This window comes from Ornithorhynchus anatinus, chromosome 2, assembly GCF_004115215.2.
Source record: "Ornithorhynchus anatinus isolate Pmale09 chromosome 2, mOrnAna1.pri.v4, whole genome shotgun sequence".
NCBI lineage: Eukaryota > Metazoa > Chordata > Mammalia > Monotremata > Ornithorhynchidae > Ornithorhynchus > Ornithorhynchus anatinus.
In genome coordinates this window covers 103,885,267-103,906,496 of record NC_041729.1, presented here as the reverse complement: position 1 = coordinate 103,906,496, position 21,230 = coordinate 103,885,267, and the positions used below count along the sequence as shown (strand labels likewise).

The window sequence follows — 21,230 nt, the reverse complement described above, 5'->3', positions numbered from 1 at the left end:
GGGCATTCTTTTAACACTTAAATACTTATTTAATGTTTAGGCTTGAAATCCACAGTTACTTTTTTTCAAAAGCAAAAGCATATTTTCAGTGCTGCAAAGATTTTCAAACAGCAGCTCTAAATAATTTAAAATTTTTCTCAATTATTTTTCTAAATAACTATAAACAGCATAAGAACAATTTCAATAATAAGTCCTGTTATAAACATTACCGCAGAAGACAAATGCAGCTCATGCATACTGCAGCGAATCACAGTCTATTTACTGTCAAAATAACAGGACTAAATGCATTTAAAGGACCAATGTCAGTAATCCAGTACTGCCCTTGAGAGTTACAGCAATATTTGTTAAAAACCAGGAGCTGGAAACTACCTTATTTATTTTTTCCCTGGATAGTGTTTTTGGGTTGAAAAATCTCTACGTAGGGCTTTCATTTTTTTTCCACAGAAATTAACAAAAAGGAATAAAATAAGATAAATACTTAAATTATTTTTTCAATTGTGATTAACCCCCAGACGCCAACAGTGAAAATCTTTTCCAATATGGAGATTGAATTTAAATTGAACAAACAGCAGGGGTAAGAGACTTTTCTTTGATTATTCAATGTTTCTCTGATACGTCAAATGCAAATCTGAGTGACTGTTTAGGTGGGCAATTTAATCTTGGGCAAACATTAGTGGACCTGGGAAGTAATGGATTGGATGCTTCAAGTGCGAAGAGACAGTCTATTTCTGGGAACTACGTTAATTTTCAAACCACGAGGGTACTGTTTAGCCAATTTTCTCTTTCGATGCAGTACACTGGGACTTCAGCCCTTATGAACCCAAACTTCAGTGAGCTCCCCTAAAAGAGCAATTTAGTCCTTTCTCACTGATAGGATCAGAGCCAACAAAATTACCCCAAATACTTGGAATTAGTAATTTTAATATTTTAAATTAAGGAATGCCTTTCAGCACTACAAATAGGGAAAAAAGGTTGATACAAAGCAGGCAGAAAACTATTCCTTTAAGAAAGGATCTTGCTGCATTTTTTTAAGGTATTTGTTAAGTGCTTACTATATGACAGATACTGTACTAAGCACTGGGGTAGATAAAAGATAAATAGAATATAATCCCAGTCCCACAGAAGGGTCATCACAGTCTTAATCCCCATTTTACTGATGAGGTAAATGAGGCACAGAAAATTTATGGGACTTGTCTAAGTTACAGAGCAGGTGGCGTGGCTCAGTGGAACGAGCACAGGCTTGAGAGTCAGAGGTCAAGGATTCGAATCCAGGCTCTGCCACTTGTCAGTGTTCTGCACATAGTAAGAACTTAACAAATACCAATATTATTATTATTGTCATCTGTGTGCCTGTGGGCAAGTCACTTAACTTCTCTGTGCCTCAGTTCTCTCATCTGTAAAATGGGGATTAAGACTGTGAGCTTCATGGGGGACAACCTGATTAGAACAGTGCTCTGCACATAGTAAGTGCTTAACAAATACCCAACATCATTATTATTATTATTATGGCAGAGCCAGAATTAGAACCCTGATCCTCTGAGGCACAGGTAAGTTATTTGCCCAGGATCAGGCCTCAGGCAGGTTGCAGAGCTGGGATTAATCATAATTCATGAAAACATAAATTTTTCTCTTTGATGATTTATAAGCTCATATCCTTTTTTTGTTTAGTTTGCATTTTGGACTTCCTCTAAACATCAGTACTAGATGGCTTCCATAGTATTTCTAAAACAGAAGCAACCATAACTTCTCCATTGAGAAGCATGGCCTAGTGGCTAGAGCATGGGCCTGGAAGTCAGAAAGACCTGAGTTCTAATTTCGGCTTGTCTCCCATGTGACCTTGGGTAAGTCACTTCACTTCTCTGGGCCTCAGTTACCTCATCTGTAAAATGGGGATTAAGCCCCATGTCTGAGCCCCATGTGGGAAAGGGATGGTGTCCAACCTGATTAACTTGTATTTACCCCAGCACTTAGAACAGTACTAGTCACATAGACAGCGCTTAACAAGTACCACGATTGTTAATTATTACTATCGATTCACAATTCTTAAAATTTATCTGGCAATTTCACTATAGGCGGAAGAAAGACCTGGGCCTGAGTGTGTGATTCTAGTTTGGGGGGTGGAGGCCGACACGATTATTCAACCCTCTCTGTCTGGTTACCAATGGCATAAGCATTCTGTTCTCATAAATTCTTTAAAAACATTGGGTGGTTTGGTGTAAGAGTTATGGAAAAAGAAAGAAAGCTATAATTTATATGGCATGTTTCAGTAGTTTTATGTAAGAGTTATGGAAAAAGAAAATAGCTATAATTTATATGGTTCTTTTCTCTTAATTTTTCTCTCATGTTTTCAACTCCATAAAGAAGGCAGCAATTCAAGGAAGGAAAACAAAACAACAACTGTCGACAAGTTTTCCAAGGTGTCAACTGCACCTGACCTCACTCACAAGGTTCCTGTAGGGCTTCAAGTCCGTCACGACTAAGGAACCTATGTGACCAGCAGTTCTGTCAATACTTAGGTGACAGCTGGATTGAACGACTGAATCAATTGTATTTATTGAGCACTTCCTGTGTGCACAGCACTGTATTATGTGATTGGAAGAGTATAACAGGGTTGGTAGACACGTTCCTTGCCCACAGTGAATTTACAGTCTAGGTGGAGAGAGAAGTGATACATACAGGTGAAAGGACAAAAATTCCCCCAATAAACCCACCGGTAGGGCTGCCTTGGTGTCAAACTACAGCCTGGTAATGCTTTGTTTCATCGTATTTCTCCAAGAAGAATGTCTAGGATACAATGGGGAAACTCAGATGATAAGATTGGAGGGGCAAGAAAAAAGTGTCCCTATTGGGGCTGACCCCTCTCAGGTCACACCTGGAGAGTTTCCAGTACTCTATCAGTCTTGGCTATGGGAGGGAGAGTCCAGCAGAGGTATACCCATTCCATTCCCAGCTTTGCCAGTGGCTAGCGAGTGGAAGGCAATCTGCTAAGGATCAAAGCTTACCCGTGCTGGGCAGCAGTGGCATGGGAGAGAGTCGAGGATGGAGACTCAAGTATACTGCACGGAAGGCGGCAATGGTAAACCATTTCCGTAATTTTACCAAGAAAATTCTACTGATCCACTAACAGAACGATGGCAGATGGAGGGAGGGGCGTTTTCTCCATTTGTCCGTGGTGTCGCTGTGGGTCAGAAACGACTCGACAGCATAAGGCAAGACAAAATTGGGGCTAAGAAGAGACAAATATGGGATTTGAGGGGGAGAGTTTGGGGGTTTGGAGGCTAGGCATAGGGAAAATGCTCAGAGACAATGTCCTTTTTCCAACTGGATGCAGCCCAGGGAATATATTTTCTCAATCCTTGGTCTCCACCGGGGCAGAGGAGCTGATGTTGGGGAGGGGAGAGAAGACAGAATAGAGAGGGTATCATGCCTTCTTAGCATTTCTGTTTGGAAACCTCTGTTTCCAAACGAAAATGCTCTCACCAGGCCATCTCAGCAAGAGCCCATCCAACTCACATGTCCGCTCCTTGGGGGTGATCAATCAATAATACTTATTGAGCACTCACTGTATGTAGAGTATTGTACTAAGTGATTGGGAGAGTACAATATAATGGACACATTCCCTGCTTACAGTCTAGAGGGATATTAATATAAATAAATAATAGATCACTTTTTTTCAGCTAGATTCCTAGACTCTGACAAGACCTGTGAGCTTTCAATCAGGGCTGAAAAGACCCCAAATGGTGACTTCCTGACCTAGCACTGAAACCAATCCTCTCCCAAGAATCATTTCCCTACTAAAATCTCTGTCTCCTTTCTGTCCCTGGGTTCAAAATGAAAAACTGGCACCTATTCTGGTGTGTTATGCTGCCTTTATCCCTCACCTGGCCCTGGGGGGAAGGTATGCTTGTTGTGGGTACGGAATGTATCTGTATCCCAATTGCTTAGTACAGCTCTCTGCACACGATAAGTGCTCAATAAATATGATAGATTAAAATGAATGTGGGATTCACCCCATCAGCCAACAAAATTCTCCCCGGGGTGACTAAATATTACTGTTCACAACCATGCTATCTTTAGCAGTGTGACCTGTTCCCTCTCATGACAGATAAACGTGGGCCTGGAATGGTGCTTGTTCAAGACTCTACATCTCCAGACCCCGTTTCCCAGCTTTTCCGACAGTTTTCCCTGTGGCCTGTTATTCCTGGATCTCTCATCAGGTCCTCCTCCAGCACACTTGCTACTTTTCCAGTCCCATTTCCCTCATGCTTTTGGCTGTGTTGTGCTAACTAAATTTTTTATGGATTCCTCCCAGTAAATCTGTTTTTAATTCAAACATTCTCAGAACAGATATTCTTAGTTTACCTTTAATTTCTGGAAAAAAACCAAATGTATGCTTATAATAGTGTGAAGGAAGAGATAGTTAACCAGACCAACATAAACTTCAGATGATACTTAAGAATAGAAAATTTAGGATTGAAAATCTGGATTTCCTACAGTCTAAAAATTACATTCTTCCCAGATCCAAGTCTTTTTTGGCAATACGGTTCTAGGATTCTTTTCTGGAAAATAGCATAAGCTTGTTAATAAGTAATGTATGTAGTAATGCACTTACGCTGACCCCACTGTCCACTACTGGGATTCAAATAGTTAGGGTAAAGACCTTCCGGTTTATCCAACTGGTTCAGAACTTTCCGAATATTCATTACCTATGATAGAAAGAACATGTTTCTGTGAAAAATAAAATTCTGGTGGTACTGATGTATAAATCAAGTGTTGAAAAACAGACATTCTTTTATTTATTTTGAAAACAATTTCAATGGCAGTGAAACATTCCAGATGAAGAAACAAAAGGCCTTTAGGACGAGATTCATTCTCAGGACCAGCACAAAGAACTACGGTGATCAAAGCTTCCTCATGATACACTGTTTAGAGGACTGAGCCTGGGAAGCCAAGGAGGATTTTGGATCCAGGCCCAGTCAGTTTACATTGGTAACAAGAAAATCAACTCTATAAGCACTCCTTTCTTTTTTTAAAATAAAAAAACCAGATTCCAGCCTGGGGCAGACAGACATTGTTAAGTCATTTCACATAGATCACAAAACGGCCATCATGCGGAACTGACTTGCAGTCATTACAAAAATAGACTCTAAGACTACACGTTTCAGTAGTCTTCAGGATCGAAGAACTCATGGCACGATCCATATTCTATAAATTCCCCTACAGAATTCAGGGACTTAAACCATAGAGAAAAAGTGGATTGTAAGGACTAGGAAATAAAAAGTTTTGAAAGAGTGTTTGCCATAAACATCAGCAAGGAGACAGCAATGTGAGATGATGGCAAATACAGGTAGCTCAATTGAAGAAAACAAAACACCTTGGTGTTATTTTTCTTGTGCAATTCCCCACGCCAACTGACAATTTAGCCACTTACTAACTCCTCTTAAGGATTTTCTAGAGCGGCCAAATCAAATGTTGAGGGTGGACCGGAAGCAACGGTAACTGGGGCTTCTTGGGATCCGGGGCAGCAATGTCCTAAAGTTGTGATGTTATATGTAATAAAAATAACAACTGTGGCAATTATTAAGTGCTTACTACTTGTCAGGCACTGTATTAAGTGCTGAGGTGGACACAAGCACATCAGGTTGGACACAATCCCTGTTCCACATGGGGCTCACAATCTCAATCCCATTTTACAGATGAGGGAACTGAGACCCAGAGGAGTGAAGTGACTCGCCCAAGGTCACATAGCAGCCAAGTGCTAGAGCCAGGATTAGAACCCATGACCTCATGACTCCCAAGCCCGTGCTCTATTCACTCCGCCATGCTGCTTCTCACTCCAGAGGGGACTGTGAGGTGAGCCCAGCTCCAGTTCTCCTGTCAGTGCTCTTGCAGAACACTCTAGCAAAGGAGTGTTTTCATTCGTTCATTCAAATGTAATTATTGAGCACCTACTGTGTGCAGATCACTGTACTAAGCTATTGGGAGAGTATAACAATAAGCAGACACAGTCGCTGCCCACAGTGAGCTTAAAACCTAGAGGGGAGAGAGATTTCAATACAAATACATTACAGATATGTACATAAGTGCTGTGGGACTGGGGGCAGGGGGAAAGAACAAAGGGAGCAAGTTAAGGTGATGAAGATGGGAGTGGGAGAAGAGGAAAAGGAGGCTTAGGCAGGGAAGGCCTCTTGGAGGAGATGTGCTTTCAATAAGGTTTTGAAGTGGAGGAATGTAATAGTAATAACAGTGATGGTATTTGTTAAGCACATATTATGTTTCAAGCACTGTTCCAAGCGCTGGGGTAGATACAAGCTAATCAGGATGGACAGAGTCCCTGTCCCACATGGGGCTCACAGGCTTAATCCCCATTTTACAGATGAGGGAACCGAGGCCCAGAGAAGTGAAGTGACTTGCCCAAGACCACACAGCAAACAAGTGGCAGAGCTGGGATTAGAGCCCAGGTCCTTCTGACTCCCAGGCCCATGCTTATATACTGGGCCATGATGCTTCCCTTATTAGAAATCACGGTTGGCCATGGGACAGTGGTAGTCAGGCAAGTAAGAAGGAAATGACAGACTGGGCCACCTGTACCCTCAAGACTGATCGGGCACAAACGGGGCTCCTCACCCAAAGCTGCACTGTCCCAGACCTGGGAATACTGTCGTTACTGCTGCTTCCCTAGACCAGTGTGGCCTGTTTTCTCAACGTGGCTGCGGGCAAGTGTTGCCTTTCTTTTTTATGGTATTTACTAAGTACTTACTGAGTGTCTTGGGTAGATACAAACTAATCAGGTTGGACAGAGTCCCTGTCTCACATAGGGTTCACAATCATAATTCCCATTTTTCAGAGAAGCAGCGTGGCTCAGTGGAAAGAGCCTGGGCTTGGGAGTCAGAGGTCATGGGTTCAAATCCCTGCTCTGCCACTTGTCAGCTGTGTGACTGTGGGCAAGTCATGTAACTTCTCTGTGCCTCAGTTACCTCATCTGTAAAATGGGAATTAAGTGTGAGCCTCATGTGGGACAACCTGATTACTCTGTATCTACCCCAGTGCTTAGAACAGTGCTCTGCACATAGTAAGTGCTTAACAAATACCAACATTATTATTATTATGAAGGAACATAGTACAGAGAAGTTAAGTGACTTGTCCACAAAGGTCACACAGCAGACAAGTGGCAGAACGGGGATTAGAACACAGGTCCTTCTGACTCCCAGTCCCTATCCATTAGGCCACTGCTGCTTCTCAGGCTTCCAGAAGAAGCCACTGTCCAAAGTGGCAGTTTGCAGGGGTGATGACAGAATGGAAGTAATAATAAAAAATAATGATAGTAACTGTAGTATTTGTTCAGAGTTTTTAATGTGCCAAACATTAAGTATGGGGTAGATATAAGATAATCGAGCACTTAGTACACTGCATAGAACACAGCACTTAACAAATACCAGAATTGCTATTATTATTATAATCAGGTTGGACACGGTTCCCGGCCCACACAATGCTCACAGTCTAAGTCGGAAGGAGAAGAGGTATTTAACCTCCATTTTACAGATGAGGAAACCGAGGCATGGAGAATTTCAGTGACTTTCCCAAGGCAGCAGGCAAGAGTCAGAATTAGAACCCGGGTCCCCCGACTGTTCAGCCAATCTATTTAGGGACCTCTTGGAAAAGTACCTGGGCCCTGCCTTCCATCTCACCTTTCTCTGGCCTCAACCGGGCAGAGGAAAGTGAATTTCATTCTCCCCTCCCTATTGACTGGCTGAATGAACTTGGGCCAGTTTCCCCATCGGCAAAAGACCTTACGAATCCTTGACTAATACAACCCAGAAAGTTTTGGGAATTCAGCTAGGGGTGAAACGATATAAATAGTGGGACAAGTTATATGAATCGGAAAGCTTACGATGGTGGAGGGCAAGACTTCTAGGAAAGGACGAAGCTTTATTTGCTGTGGACTCTGGCTCTCTTCAGGCCCATTCTCTCCTCTCCCATCCAAGATAGGAAAGTCCCATGACTAACCCCCAATTTTCTCATATTATTCTTCCTCCCCTTTGCTTATGTGCATGGGCCTGTACTCCTTAATCACCCCACCCACAGCCCACAGCACCTACATGCATATCCTTCAACACTGGAATTCCCCTATGTGTAATTTATTTTAATATCTGTCTCCCTCTCTACATGGTAAACTCTTTGTGGGGAGGGATAGTGCCTACAGAATACATTGTACTGTACTCTCCCAAGCACTTAGCACAGTGCTCTACGCCTAGTCAGTGCTCAGAGGTGCAACTGGATTTGTTACACGAACTCTTAAAAGGATAGTTTGGCTACAACGACACTCGCTCGTTGATCCATAGGACCCAATGTATTTTTATACTCATTCAGCCAGTGCTAAGGTGTAAAAAACAATTCACTCAATCGATTCACTGAGCGCTTACTGGGTGCAAAGCACTGTACTAAGTGCTTATCCAACTGGAATGACACTGGCCACCCCCACCTTCACTGGGTTTCCAGTAGAGGAGGGAAGAGGTCCAGCTAGCCACTGAAGACGACATTGGGCGTGCAGCCAGAGCCGTTGCGGGGAGTAAAATGGGAGAGGTGGGGTGGTGGCTTTCGTGGCTGAGTGGAAAGAGCCCGGGCTTGGGAGTCAGAGGTCATGGGTTCAAATCCCGGCCCTGCCGCTTGCCAGCTGTGTGACTTTGGGCAAGTCACTTAACTTCTCTGTGCCTCAGTTACCTCATCTGTCAAATGGGGATTAAAACCTGTGAGCCCCATGTGGGACAACCTGATCACCTTGTATCCCCCCAGCGCTTAGAACAGTGCTTTGCACATAGTAAGCGCTTAACAAATACCACCATTATTATTATTATTATTATTATTAATCAAAGGGAAGGACAGCAGACAGTAATGGCTTGGGGCTGGGCTAGGGGCAGACCAGCCCCTTCCACATTTGCTTCCTGTGGGTTGGGGCAGTGCCCTCCTCCCTTCCCTTCTCTTCATAACGTGTAACCCTGTGGCCTGGAGGAAGTAGCTCAGGTTTCGGAGTCAGAGGACCTATGTTCTAATCGCCACTCCATCACCTGCCCTCTGTTGCCTTGGGCAAGTCACTTAACTTCTCTGCTCTTCAGGTTCCTCAACTGTAAAATGGGGATTCAATAGCTGTTCTCCCTCCTACTTAGATTGTGAGCTCCATGTGGGACCTATTTGTCTTGTATCTACCCCAGTGCTTAGAACAGTGCTTGGCACATAGTAAGTGACACAATTATTATTCATTCATTCATTCATTCAATCGTATTTATTGGGCGCTTACTGTGTACAGACTACTGTAATGAGTGCATGGGAGAATACACTATAACAGTAACCAGACACATTCCCTGCCCCCGACAAGCTTACATTGAACATCTATTCCAGCACGTTCTCTTAAACTCGAGTCAAATTTCAGCTGGTTCTGGCTTATTTTCAGCACTGGGAATAGTATCTTGCCTGTTTGGCTCCAAAAACGGCTCTTGGGGAACAAGAAGTATGACACAGGGAGGAATCAGGAGGGGGCTAAGTGTCTGAACATCCTTTTTCAGGGAATGGGAGGGTTAGGTTAGGAGCCACATGTGGGTCTAGGCCAAGAGGGGCTTGGGAAAATGAGAGAGCCATGGTCACACATAATAATAATGCTAATAAGAAGCAGCGTGGCTTAGTGGCAAGAGCCCGGGCTTGGGAGTCAGAGGTTATGGGTTTGAATCCCGACTCTGCTGCCTATCAGCTGTGTGACTTTGGGCAAGTCACTTAACTTTTTTTGCCTCAGTTACCTCATCTGTAAAATGGGGATGAAGACTGTGAACCCTACATGGGACAACCTCATTACCTTGTATCTACCCCAGTGCTTAGAACAGTGCTTGGCACATAGTCAGCGCTTAACAAATACCAACATTATTAATAATGATAATAATAATAATAATTATGGTATTTGTTATGTGCTTACTATTTGCCAGGCACTGGACTAAGTGCTGGGGTGGAAACAAACAAATCGGGCTGGACACAGTCCCTATCCCACATGGGGCTCACAGTCACAATCCCCATTTTACAGATAACTGAGGCTCAGAGAAGTTAAGTGACTTGCTCAAGGTCACACAGCAGACAAGTGGTGGAGCCAGCATCAGAACCCATGACCTTCTGGCTCCCTGGCCCGTGCTCTATCCACTGAACTACGCTGCTCTGGCCTAGTGCATAAACAACTCTCAGTTCCCCATCCGGATCCACATCTCCAACTGTTCTGACTCCCAGCTCAGTCTGGGTAGTTACTCAGCCCAGTGACCACCCAGGGGCTGGGAGAGCGGAAAAGCCAGACCAGCCTTCACCAAAGCTGAATGGCTGGTCGACCGTTTGGCTTTACCATAGCCAGGTTCCACTGGATTCCATCTTGGATCTGAGAACAGGATTTCTGAGCAGGGGTGGGGCACAGCCAGACTCAGCCTAAGGAAAAATAATTGTGGCACCAGAGGAAAGAGTAATTCTCCAATGGCTAGATGGTTTTTAGTCAGCTGAAGACACCTTTCCTAATTTCAGGGAAGAGAATTACTTCAGACAAAAATCTCTAGTTGCTTGCATCCTGATCCTGAGTCAATGTAGCAAACTTGTCAAAGAAAAGAAATTAAGTCCCACAAATGCCATTTTGAAATGAACCAAGTCGAAGAGCATTTGAAGACATTTTTTTAAAATCTCTCCAGGCTCTTTTACACAATCTTAATGCTGAACAGGAGGGTGTAGTGTAAAAAGCATGAGATTAGTAATCAGAAGATCAGTACTTTAGCTCTGGCTCTGCCACTTGCCTGCTGTATGGTTTTAGACAAGTTGCTTAATTTCTCTGTGTCTCAGTTTGCTCATCAGTAAAATGGGGATACAATGTTTGTGAGCCATCTGAGGGAGCCAGCTCAGGTGTGCTCTGATAAGCTTGTATCTACCTAGCACTTAGCACAGTGCTTGGCACCGAGTAAGGACTTAATAAATATCATCATTATTGTTATTAATAAATGATTACTGTTTGTTACTTTTAAACACCTCAGAAGTAATCTCCCTCAATTCATCACAACTACTGGGTTGTTTTGTACCTTTATTGAGAGTTCATGTTAAAGAGTTTTTAGCTTAACGTTAACAACAAGGTCCCTGATCAAGCTAGTGATGATGCTTCCCTAAATGAATTTTCCTTGAATGATAACAGTTTCAAATATATTTTTTAGAGTACTCAATAGAACTCTAGCACCAAAATGCAGTAGTCATGAGGATTAATATTGATGAGGCTCAAACACATACTCGCTTCACTGGAAATAGTGAACATGTTTACGATACAATCAGAATTTCCAACATATCATGACAGGACTGAATTTCCAATGATAACAAGATTCTCCTGGAGAGTCCTACCTTTTCCGCAAAAACCGGGTTCCCAGACAAATGGCTCAAATGGATAAATTCCAAATGCAGGGTTCCAAATTCTGCCAGAATGCTACTTCCTCCTGAGGCCCAGGGCCAGTTTCGACCAATCCCACTATAGGAAAAAGAAAGAAAAAGGTCCAACAGAAAAGTCTAGTGATTATTTTGTCTTAAGCTGTCAGATTGTCTCTGACCCATAGGGATGCTATGGACACATCTCTCCCAGAACTCTCCACTGCCATCGGCAATCGTTCTGATAGTGGATCCATAAAGTTTTCTTCATTCACTCAATCGTATTTATTAGGTGCTTACTGTGTGCAGAGCACTGTACTAAGCACTTGGAAAGTACAATTTTCTGCAAAGTGGTTTACCATTGCTTTCGTCCCCGCAGTCAACTGGAATCTCCTCCCGCGACTCTTTCCTATGCCGCTGATGCCCAGCATAGGGGAGTTTTGACTTGTAGCAGATTGCCTTCCACTCGCTAACCACTGCCCAAGCTAGGAATAGAAAATGGATAGGCCTCTGCTTGACTCTCCCTCCCACACATAGTCAAGACTGGTAGAGTACTGGAAACTCTCCAGGTGTGACCCCGAAATGTGTTAAACTACTGTATTGTCTATGAATAGGATTTCAGCAAACAAATCTATAGCATATATATATATATATATATACACAAAAAAATCTCGCTTTATTTTAGAAAGCCAATAACTCTTTTGTGAAATGTAACTTTTGGAATTCCATTTTTCAGCAGTGAAGTATGGAGTTACCACAGCACTATTGCACGTTGGTCATGTTTCAGTAAAGCATACCTTCCAATTAGCCTAGGCTTGAATTAGGTCAATAACTCACTCCTAGGGCCCTGAAGTCATTTATTTGGCTCTGCTGACTGACAATACTCATTACTCCTTGATAAGTGTGTTTAATTCTCAAATACCACCACCAGAGTTGTTTGTTTATTGTGACACAGTAAATTGCTCATTAGCATTAGTGAGAGATACCCAATACCAAACTAAACCTTAAACAAGATTATTTGGCTGATAAATCACAGTCTAAGGACTGAAGAATCTGACCACACTTTCTTCCAATATCAACAGCTGTAAAACTACTAATCTACTGATTGTAACATTTAGAAACTAGAGTCTAATAATTCCCATTACATGATGAAAAATTGCACATTTGTAAGAGCGTATTTTAACTCCATGAAGATCAGCAGTGTGGCTCAGTGGACAGAGCACGGGCTTGGGAGTCAGAGGTCATGGGTTCTAATCCTGGCTCTGCCACTTGTCAACTGTGTGGCTTTAGGCAAGTCACTTAACTTCTCTGTGCCTCAGTTACCTCATCTGTAAAATGGGGATTAAGTCTGTGAGCCCCCCGTGGGACAATGTGATTCCCTTGTATCTCCCCCAGCACTTAAAACAGTGTTTGGCACATAGTAGGCACTTAACAAATACCATTATTATTATTATCATTATTATTATCTATTAGGGAAATAGTCATCCAAAATAATTAGGCCTAGATTAAAAAGCTCCTTGTGGGCAAGTGACATGTCCACCAACTCTGTTACTTTCCCAAGAGCTTAGAATAGAGTTCTGCACAAAGTAAGTGCTCAATAAATAGCACCGATTGATATATAGTTGTATACCTTAAGCTCGTTGTGGGCAGGAAGTGTGTCTGCCAACTCTGTTCTATTTTACTTTTCCAAGCAATTAATACAGAGCTCTGCACACAGTAGGAGGTCAGTAAGTATTGATTAGACTGTGAGGCCGTTGTTGGGCAGGGATAGTCTCTATCTGTTGGCGAATTGTACATTCCAAGCACTTAGTACAGTGCTCTGCACATAGTAAGCGCTCAATAAATAGGATTGAATGAATATCCTGATTGATTGCTTTTACCATTCTATGTGGTCTACGATTATCCCTATCAACATTGATGAGTGCCTACCTCTCCCCATTGAATCCACCACCACTTCTTCCAATACAACTATGACAAGAGAACAAGTAAAATGTTTTAAACAGGCTCGAAACTTTACTCAGAAAACCAAAAAGTAAACAAGACAGAGATGGTGCACATTCAATTCATTACTGACTTGTTGCCTGATATTCTTTTGGTCTGGATATGTAGGCCAGTGTGTATGTTGGCATTTGTTAAGCGCTTACTATGTGCCGAGCACTGTTCTAAGCACTGGGGTAGACACAGGGGAATCAGGTTGTCCCACGTGGGGCTCACAGTCTTAATCCCCATTTTACAGATGAGGTAACTGAGGCACAGAGAAGTTAAGTGACTTGCCCACAGTCACACAGCTGACAAGTGGCCGAGCCGGGATTCGAACCCATGACCTCTGACTCCAAAGCCCATGCTCTTTCCACTGAGCCACGCTGCTTCTCACAGCTTTTCACTTCTCACAGTATTTTCACAGCTTTTTAAAAAATGGTATTTGTTAAGCTCTTACTATCTGTCAAACACTGTTCTAAGTTCTGGCATAGGTATAAATTAATTAGACCAGCCACAGCCCCTGTTCTGCATAGGGAGGACAATCTAATTAGGAGGGAGAACAGGTATCCCCATTTTAGAGTTTGGGAAGCTAAGGCATAGAGAAGTTAAGTGACTTGCCCAAGGTCACACAGCAGACAAGCGGCAGAGCCCAGATTAGAAACCAGGTCCTTCTGACTCCCAGGCCTGTGGTTTACCCATTAGGCCATGCTGTTTCTGATCTTCTCCAAATCTCTCCTTGACCTCCTCCAATCTGGCTTCTGCCTTTTTCACTCTACAGGAACTGCCCTCTCAAAGGTCACCAATTGTTGTCAAATCCAACAGTTTCTACTTCATCTTAATGACCCACCTTGGCATCTCAGCTGCTTTTGACATTGAGGACCACCTCTTTCTCCTGGAGACATTATCCAACTTTGGCTTCACTGGCATTCTCTTCTGGTTCTACTCCAATCTCTCTGGAAACTCATTCTCATTCTCTTTCACGCTCTCCTTCTTTAGCTCACACCCCTAACTGTGGGAGTCCTTCAAGACTAAGTTCTGGGTCCCCTTTTATTCTCCATCTACACCCATTCCCTCGGAGAACTCAATCACTCCCATGGTTTCAACCTTCAAATCACTGTGGTTGATTCCCAAATCCACACCTACAGCCTTGATATTTCTCCTTCTCTTCAGTCTTCCATTTCCTCCGGCCTTCAAGACATCTCTACTTGGATGTCCCACCTATACCTCAAACTAAACATGTCCAAAACAGAACTCTTCTTCCCACGGAAACCCTGTCCTCTCTGTGACTTTCCCATCTCTCTAGACAGCATCACCATCCTCCCTGACTCATAAGCCCATGACCTTAGCATTATCAACTCATCCCTCTCACTCAACCCACATATTCAATCTGTCACAAAATCAGTTCAACCTTCATGATATTGCCAAATTCCACTCTTTCCTCTTCATCTAAATTTCTACCATGTTAATCCAAGCATTTATCCTATCCCACCTCAATTACGGCATCAGTCTTACCTCCCTGCCTCCTTTCTCTCCCCACTCCAGTCCATACTTCACTCTGCTGCCTGGATCATTTTTTTTACAAAATCATTCAGTCCATGTTTCCCCACTCTTCAAGGACTTCCAGTAGTTGTCCATCTACCTCTGTATCAGAGATTCCCTATCACTGGCTTTTAAAGCATGCATTCATTCATTCATTCATTCATTCATTCATTCATTCATTCAATTGTATTTATTGAGTGCTTACTCTGTGCAGAACACTGTACTAAGTGCATGGAATGTACAATTCGGCAACAAATAGAGACAATCCCTGCCCAACAATGGGCTCACAGTCTAAATCACCTTGCCTTGTTAAACTAAATAGTTAACAAAACATAGTTTCCTACAAACAAAAACTAACATTGTCAGTTAACCTAACAATGAAGAATTTTCTTCAAAGAAATTCAGAATAAAATCTCCTAAATCCATGTTATTTCCATATAGCTTCCCTGTTGTCTCCTGCATTCATTCACCCACAACATAGTCTGCTATTTCTCATTAGATTATTCTTACTCTGGGTTATTTCAGCATTTCTTTGATTTTAATTTTTAAGAACTGAAGGATATGATTCCTTAAAACACATATTGAAAGAAAATCACCTTACCGATTTTGACTCAGTAATAGAGAAAACTTTGGGGGTAAAAGAAGTGAGTCAATAAATATAAGCCTTTAATCATGTTGTGTAAACATCAATTTGTTCTAAAAATTATTTTCATAAAGTCTTTCATTAGCAACAAAACACATTCTCTAGCACAATAATCCACACATGCAACATCAGAGGATATATGCAATTTTTTTATAGACTTCGTGCTAACAGGAACTTTCAAAGGTAGAGAGTTTAGTCAGTGATACCAATTTTTATAACTTTTTGGGATCAAATTGTTTATGTAAATTTGGAGTTGATGGCCTCTTTCAAGCAGGCATGTAAAAGGACTTAAATGTAACCAGTTCATAAAGATATTAACAGGAAATTGTTAATAATAATGATAATAAAAATGATAATTACAATAATTATGATACCTAAGTCTTATGACTTCTAATCATTTCCGACCCATAGTGACACCATGGACACACGTCTCCCAGAACGATCCGCTCTCCATCTGTGATCATTCTGGTAGTGGATCCATAGAGTTTTCTTGGTAAAAATATGGAACTGGTTTACCACGGCTTCTTCTGCGCAGTAATATTGAGTCTTCACCCTCGACTCTCTCCCATGCCACTGCTGCCCAGCACGGGGGAGTTTTGAATTGTAGGAGATTGCCTTCCACTCGCCAGCCACTGCCAAGCTAGGCATGGAATGGACAAGCCTCTGTTTGACTCTCCCTCTTGTAACCGAGACTAATAGAGAACTGGAAACTCTCCAGATGCAACCCTGAGAGAGGACTTAAGTGCTTACAGTACGCCAGTGACCTTTCTAAGTGCTGGGCAGTCTCTGTGCCTTTGAACCCAGTCCCTGTCTCACATGGGACTCACATGTTTAGTCCTCTTTTTACCAATCAGGTAACTGAGACCCAGAGAGGTTAAGTGAGTTGTCCAAGGTTACACAGCAGACATGTGGCAGATCTGGGATTAGCACCCAGGTCCTTCTGACTCTCAGGTCCGTGCTCTACCCATTCAGCTACGTTGCTTCTCCTAAGCCAACACCATGTAGATCACCTTTATTAGTTGTTGCATTTATGTCCTGTTAAGAGGATACTATTTTTACTTTGAAAAATACTGATAATTTTGGAATGGGAAAAAAATCAATACCAGAGAGTGAGTTGTTTTTCTCAGAAGTGTCAGAATAATTACATTTGGCTAAAAACAAAAGTTCTAAGAAGAAGGAGAAATTGTGAAAGCGAGACTGGGGCCAAACATCAGTACAGCATAACAATATGTGCAATAGTTGAGTATGATTACATTTTTCTTTCTCTTTTAATCTAAATATCAATCAAGCAATAAAACTGAAGATTCATCAGTGCAATTTAAATTTACATTCATAACTTTAACATAAAATATTGGAGAATCTTGAAAATACATTTTATTTTGGAAGCCTAACATAAAGTTATTAAAGCATAATATTTGAATTCTGATGAGGAATTATTTCCAATTTATCTGGTATCTTCTTCCCGGATTTTCAGGAAAGTATTGTACAACACTCCCCCACGCACTGATGAAATAATTTACATTATAAATATGAAAGTGAGGTAAAATGAAATGGTTTGTTCACTTTTTACACCTCCAAAAGTCTCTGTGCATACATGAGTACGAGTACATGTCCACGTGCCAATTCTGGTCCTAAAAAAAGCTTAGGGCTAAAGGAAAACATGCCAAGAAAATATCAATCAGCCAATGGTATTTAATGCGTGCTTACTGTGTGCAGAGCACAAAACAAAGCACTTGGGAAAATACAATAAAGCCGAGTTGGTAGACGTGATCCCTGCCCACAGTGAGCTTTCAGTCTAGAGGGGGAGACAGACATTATTATGAATCATTATTAGAAGCAGGGTGGCCTACTAAATAGAGAACGGGCCTGGGAGTCAGAAGGACCTGGATTCTATCCCGGCTCTGCTACTTGTCTGCTGTGTGCCCTTGGGCAAGTCACTTCGCTTCTCTGTGCCTTAGTTACCTCATCTGTAAAATGGGGATTAGTTCCCATGTAGGACAGGGACTGTGTCCAATCTGATTATCTTGTATCTAGGTCTACCCCAGTGCTTGGCACTTAGTAAGTTCTGAACTGATACCCTGATTATTATTAATATATTATAAATGAACAAATAGAGAAGCAGCGAGGCTCAGTGGAAAGAGCCCGGGCTGGGGAGTCAGAGGTCATGGGTTCAAATTCCCATTCAGCCGCTTGCCAGCTGTGTGACTTTGGGCAAGTCACTAACTTCTCTGTGCCTCAGTTAGCTCATCTATAAAATGGGGATGAAGACTGTGAACCCCACGTGGGACAACCTGATCACCTTGTATCTTCCCCAGTGCTTAGAACAGTGCTTTGCACTGTAAGTGCTTAACAAATGCCATAATAATTGTTATTACATAAGTGCTGCGGAGCTGAAGGTGGGTGAATAAAAGGTGAAAATCCAAGAGTAAGGGTGACACAGTAGGGGGTGGGAGAAGAGGATATGAGGGAAGGTCAGGGAAGGCCTATTGGAGGAGATGTGATTTTAATAAGGTTTTGAAGGTGGGAAGAGTGATCGTCTGTTGGAAATGAAGCGGGTCCCTAGGGGGGCGGGCGTTCTAGGCTGGAAGCTGGAGCTCAGCTCCCGGGGGCACCACATAGCTCTGGGTTCAGAGCAGGAAAGTTGGACCCAGAGATCTCTGCTCTCACCCCTGTTCACATATCTCTCTGGGAACATTTTCAGTTTCCCCATGAGGTGGGTTGTGCCAAAAGAAATTTTTTGTGTAGGGTGACGGGGTGGATTTTTGGATGTGTGGATAGATTTTCCCCAACTTAACTATCTAGCTTTTTTAAGGGACTGCTTTTTATTCCCACAAAGATTTACAGCATAGCCTAGTGGAAAGAGCACAGCCTGGTAGGCAGGGAACCCAAGTTCTAATTCCGACTTTGTGACTTGTCTGCTGTGGGACCTTAACTTTTCTGTGCCTCAGTCTCCTCAACTGTAAAATGGGGATTAAATTCCAATTCTCCCTCCAATATAGGTGGTTAGTCCAATGTGGGTGAGGGATGGTCTTTGACTTGATTACTTTCAATCTACAACAGACCTTAATTTAGTATTTGGCACAAAATATATGTGCTTAACAAATACCACATATATTATTATTCACAACATCTAGCAAACACCACCCCCCCCAAACTACACACTACATGAAAATAGAGGTAACCATATTGAATTCAGCATCGGAAAAACAGCTATGAATACTACTTGGGTGTAGATGCAGAACAGTCTAATCTTTTGCTAAATACTTGGTTCTCCATTGGGAAAGTAATATTCTTAATCAATTTTTAAAATGAAAGAACTACAGTGTACTGAGAGACATCCGAAAGAGTTAGGGGAAGAAAATGTTTTTTTTTTTTCCTGAAGAATGGGAGGGGTAATTGTTCTCCAAACTATGTCCCTTCATCCCTCTGAAACCAGTTTGGTCCTTTTCACAGAGTAAGAATTTGACTGGAAACTCCTTGAAAGCAGGGACATCTCTTCAATTCTTCACTAGTGTCTAGCACATTTGACAAAGTAGAGACTTCAATCAACAAGGATGATTTCCTTTTTTAAAACAAATATTTTTACGGTATTTGATTTGTGCTTACTATATGCCAGGCAGTAGACTAAGCACTGAGGAGGAAACAAGCAAATCAGGTTGAACACAGTCACTTGTCCCATATGGGGCTCACAGTCTCAATCCCCATTTTACAGGTGAGGTAACTGAGGCCCAGAGAAGTGAAGTGACTTGTCCAAGCTCACGCAGCAGACAAGTGGTGGGTCCTTGTGATTTCCAGGCCTGTGCTCTACCCATTAGGCTAACTACTTTTCATGATGATGTCAATGGTTTCAGGACAGGCTTCCGCACCATCTTCCCAGAAAGTAAACTCCTGTTGGTTTTCTACAGTCTTTTCCAGATCCTTAATTTAATGTTTATCACTCATAAAATGCCAGAGTGCAGCAGCGAGGACCTCGTATCCCCATCGGGTTGTAGAGCCATTATTATTTTAGAGTGGTTGTGAAAGGATCGTGCAGAAAGCTGTTACAACTCAGCTGAGATGAGTGGGGAGGGGCGAAGCAGTTCTCTGCTCCATTGTCTAGACCTTCCTGAAAGGAGTAGGGAACTTCTGCCATCTGTAAAAGTGGCATGATTTCTGGTGTTGCTGCCTCACACCCCATGGATCAATAACAATAATAATGATGATGGTGGTATTTATTAAGCACTTACTATGTGCCAAGCACTGTTCTAAGTGCTGGGGTAGATACAAGATAATCAGACTGTCCCATGTGGGGTTTACAGTCTTAATCCCATTTTACAGATAAGGTAACTGAGGCACGGAGGAGTGAAGTGATTTGCCCAAGGTCACACAGCAGACTAGTGGTGGAGCCAGCATTAGAACCCACATCCTCTGACTTAATAGGATTGATGACACCAGCGCAGCATTTTTTAAGGGCCATAACTCACAACCTACTTGTTCAGGGGAAACTCTGACACTTGGATTCGATATAAGTAGTATATATGAACAAAGATACCAATAGATAACAATTAAAACTCACGACTGACTCAAAAATTTCATACTGCTAATTTTTCCTCTATAGAGCAGCTAAAATTATATTAGCTAGTCTCATTAAGAGAAGTAAAAGACATTACTCAGAATTAACAGTCCTTAAATAGGTCCCCTTTAATGCATTAATGAATGAACTGCACTATACAATTCAAGTTTCCTGTTACAAAATGTGCTAAAAGTTTAATTAACCAATTTCCTTGGGCTAAAAGAGCAAAGACAATTTAACAACGTAGATGAGAAAGATAACTCTAATCCATACGAACCATTTTTAATCAAGTCCCTACAGCAAAAAGCAAAGAGTAAATCAAGAACTGAATTGAGTTCACAGTTCAGTTTTGCTATCTATGCATTTAATAAAGATGGCAGTTAAAGACAAGTTTTTAAAGCTAAATCACAAAATGTAACAGCTTCTACAGCGTCTCAAAAAAGAATGATGTGAAATGCCTTTGAATTATTTGTTTGTACTTCAATTCATACGCATGCATAGCTGCTCTTTCTTTTCCAAGATGAAGCCAATGTCAGAGCGTTCAATGCTTAAAGGGATGACTCAAAAGACCAATGTGTGAGAATGCAATGCCCTCCAGATAGTGTGCATTTAAAGAGAGTTCTTTGTTATGCTGACGCACTTCCTCCTTCCCATCTCCTCTAAAAGGCCGTCCCTGACTAAATCCTCAATTCCTCTCCCTGCTCCTCCCACTGTGTCGACTGAGCCCTTCGCTATGTATCCCTTAAGCACTTTGATACTCAATTCCCCCTTCAAATCCCTACTGAAGGCTCACCTCCTCCAGGAGGCCTTCCCAGACAAAGCCCCCCTTTTCCTCAGCTCCCCCTCCCCTCCCCATCGCCCCAACTCTCTCCCTTTGCTCTACCCTACCTCCCTGCCTCACAGCACTTGTGTATATATATATATATACACACATATCTATAATTCTATTTATTTATATTAATGTCTGTTTACTTGTTTTGATGTATATACCTATAATTTTATTTATTTATATTGATGCTATTGATGCCTGTTTACTTGTTTTGATGTCTGTCTTCCCCCTTCTAGACTGTGAACTCGTTGTGGGCAGGGACCGTCTCT

General features: G+C 42.1%; 1 protein-coding gene and 1 non-coding gene across 2 annotated transcripts in view; one reads left to right on the top strand and one right to left on the bottom strand.

Annotated features, from left to right (window-relative positions):
- MAN1A1 (mannosidase alpha class 1A member 1) overlaps positions 1-21,230 on the bottom strand; it is a 285,232-nt gene that overhangs the window by 35,848 nt on the left and 228,154 nt on the right. Inside the window, exons 12-13 of the mRNA XM_039914596.1 lie at positions 11,398-11,521; positions 4,613-4,706 (exon numbers count right to left, since the gene is read on the bottom strand). Of these exons, the coding sequence (XP_039770530.1) occupies positions 4,613-4,706; positions 11,398-11,521 (218 nt within the window). The remainder of the gene's footprint in view (positions 1-4,612; positions 4,707-11,397; positions 11,522-21,230) is intronic.
- LOC114809888 lies at positions 2,856-2,992 on the top strand. The gene has a single exon (XR_003757660.1). It is a non-coding gene; the product is annotated as a small nucleolar RNA SNORA7 (small nucleolar RNA).